Consider the following 2,342-nt stretch of genomic DNA (forward strand, 5'->3'; position numbering starts at 1 on the left):
GAGGGCAGTGTCACTGGCCCTCATATGTGGGATCCGAACCAGGGCCCTCTGGGGTCCCAAGTCAGCTCTAGCCAACGTGCCACTCAGCCGGCCCTAAAAAACCACAATTTTTAATAAAGTATCTTGATTTAATACCTTTTGAAAATCATAGCTTATGTTCTCTGACACAAGACCTTGGATGATTAGGTTTTTCAAGTTTCCATTTACAAATGACTCCTCATTTTTTATATTATGTTGTTAGAGTCCTTGTGAAAATGTTTATTGAATACAAGCTTATTTTTTCCTCATGCTCCCTTCATTTTAGAAACATGTTCAACATCAGACCTAGAAATTCCAAATGGATTTGTTTCTGAATCTGAGCCTACATATCCCTTATATAAACAAGTACAATATAAGTGCAAACAAGGATATGTGACAGCAGATGGTGAAACCACAGGGTTGATTACATGTCAGCAACATGGATGGTCCGCTCAGCCCACGTGCATTAGTAAGTCATTCACGATGTTTTGTTTATTATCCTGGTGACGGCTCTACAGAAGTTTCCTTGATATGAATTCTTTAGGGGACTGGGGGAATGGGCTGAGGTGGTTCCATTTGAGGAGATACAGAATGTTGAGAAGGTATATGTATGTTTTTTCCCTGTTAAGGTTAATTGCTAGTAGGATAGAAAGTCAGTCCATCTTTCAGTTTAAGCTCTTTCCACTGTAGAGCACCCTGTGACTTAGAAACTAGTTAGGAGCCTTTTTTGGCTTTCGGTGTAAACTCATTTATTTTTAGCTGAGACCTTTTGCCTGCTGTCCCTGTTTTTAGGAGATTGGACTTTTATATCAGAGTGTTTGTTCCTAGACATAAAAGTTATGTTTTGCAGGGAAGGCATGGGTTCACAGGGCCACATGCAGGAATAATGTCACCTGTGTAATTGATATGCTGGAATAATGTCACCTGTGCAATTCATATGTTTGATACTGAAGGCTGGGTGCTCTTCTGGAAACTCATTTCCTCTAGAAAACCTACACAGACACCCCGTTAGCGGGACAGAGAAGCGCTTCCAGACAGAGCAGATCGCGCTGTGCTGAGCCAGGTTCCCATCTCACAGATTCAAATTGTTGGACCAGACGCATCTCAGTGCTACCTCTTTGGATGGTCCCCTCATCCTCCAACATGGAAAAGTGAATATTTATCTNATTATGCTAAGTGAAATAAGTCAGTCAGAGAAAGACAAATGCCATAAGAATCCAGTGATTTCTGTGCAGATCTGTTGAGCTCTATGTTTCATTGCATACTGTTCTCCTCGGATTCTTGAAGTTCAACTTCTAGTGATGTCCACGACTGTGAGGTCACTGACTTTGGTGTATTTTATTCAGTATGATTGACATACCCTGGTATGAAAGGATTTTCACTTCCGGTGTGTAGTCTGGGAACTCCCCCCCAAACAAAGTCACATTGCAGACAGAGCTCACATTTGCCTCTATCTGTCCAGAATTTTTGTTAGGCCCTGAGTGTTTCCTCAAGGTTCACAAGGTTATTTTCACATATTTACTTCAGTTTCCTCATTGTTTATGGCTGGAACTTTTCTGTTTCTCCACTCTTCCTGCCTGGTATTTATCAATTCGGAAAATTTCTTTAGTCAGCCACCTTTTAACTACATACATTGAAATTTTCTATTTCAATTCTACTCATACTTTTATTTTTTGACATTTGATTCTTTCAGCTTTAATTGGGTTAATTTACCAATAGGAATTGCATATGTTTAATGTATACAGCTTGGTATTTTGATATGTGTATACATTGCGAAATGATTACCACAATCAAGCTAATCACGATGTCTGTCACTTCACATACTTAACTTTTTTTTTTTCTTGTGGTGAGAACACATAAGATCTAGCCTCAGAATCTTTAAAGCAAAACTCAGGAAAGCACCCATTGCTAGGAGAGCTCTAGCAAGCTGGAGGATTCCAGATCAATTAGACACACAGATTTCCAGTAATTTCTTAGAAGAGATTCTGAGTATTTTAAATCTTGATTTTTTCTAAAAAAAAACATTTTTTTAAAAAGATTTTTATTGGGGAATTGGGGGAAGGGGAACAGACAAGTTGCTGCCTTTTTGTTCTTCAGTCTAGTTGTAGACGATGTTGCTTCACTGGCCCAAGTTGGCACCATCATTGTGCTCCTCCCGGGTGAGGCAGATCAGTCACTGGCTTCAGGAGGGCCTCCCTCGGCGGCTGCTGGCCGCTCACGCTGGCTGCTGGCTACACACGATAGCCCATGGCAACCCACTGCCACAGGGGCTGCAGCCTACGGCGTCGCCGGCGACTCACAGCAGCCCAGCTCCAGGTTGAGCT

The 2,342-nt window shown here is 41.5% G+C and overlaps 2 protein-coding genes across 2 annotated transcripts in view; one reads left to right on the forward strand and one right to left on the reverse strand.

Moving 5' to 3' along the window:
* Positions 1 to 2,342, reverse strand: part of F13B (coagulation factor XIII B chain) — a 48,817-nt gene that overhangs the window by 18,555 nt on the left and 27,920 nt on the right. The gene's annotated exons all lie outside the window — the stretch shown is intronic.
* The window catches only part of LOC109380457 (complement factor H-related protein 4-like), a 22,264-nt gene that overhangs the window by 6,590 nt on the left and 13,332 nt on the right, over positions 1 to 2,342 (forward strand). Inside the window, exon 5 of the mRNA XM_019638021.1 lies at positions 305 to 487. Coding sequence (XP_019493566.1) covers positions 305 to 487 — 183 coding nt within the window. The remainder of the gene's footprint in view (positions 1 to 304; positions 488 to 2,342) is intronic.

This window comes from Hipposideros armiger, unplaced genomic scaffold, assembly GCF_001890085.2.
Source record: "Hipposideros armiger isolate ML-2016 unplaced genomic scaffold, ASM189008v1 scaffold_37, whole genome shotgun sequence".
NCBI classification, from domain to species: domain Eukaryota; kingdom Metazoa; phylum Chordata; class Mammalia; order Chiroptera; family Hipposideridae; genus Hipposideros; species Hipposideros armiger.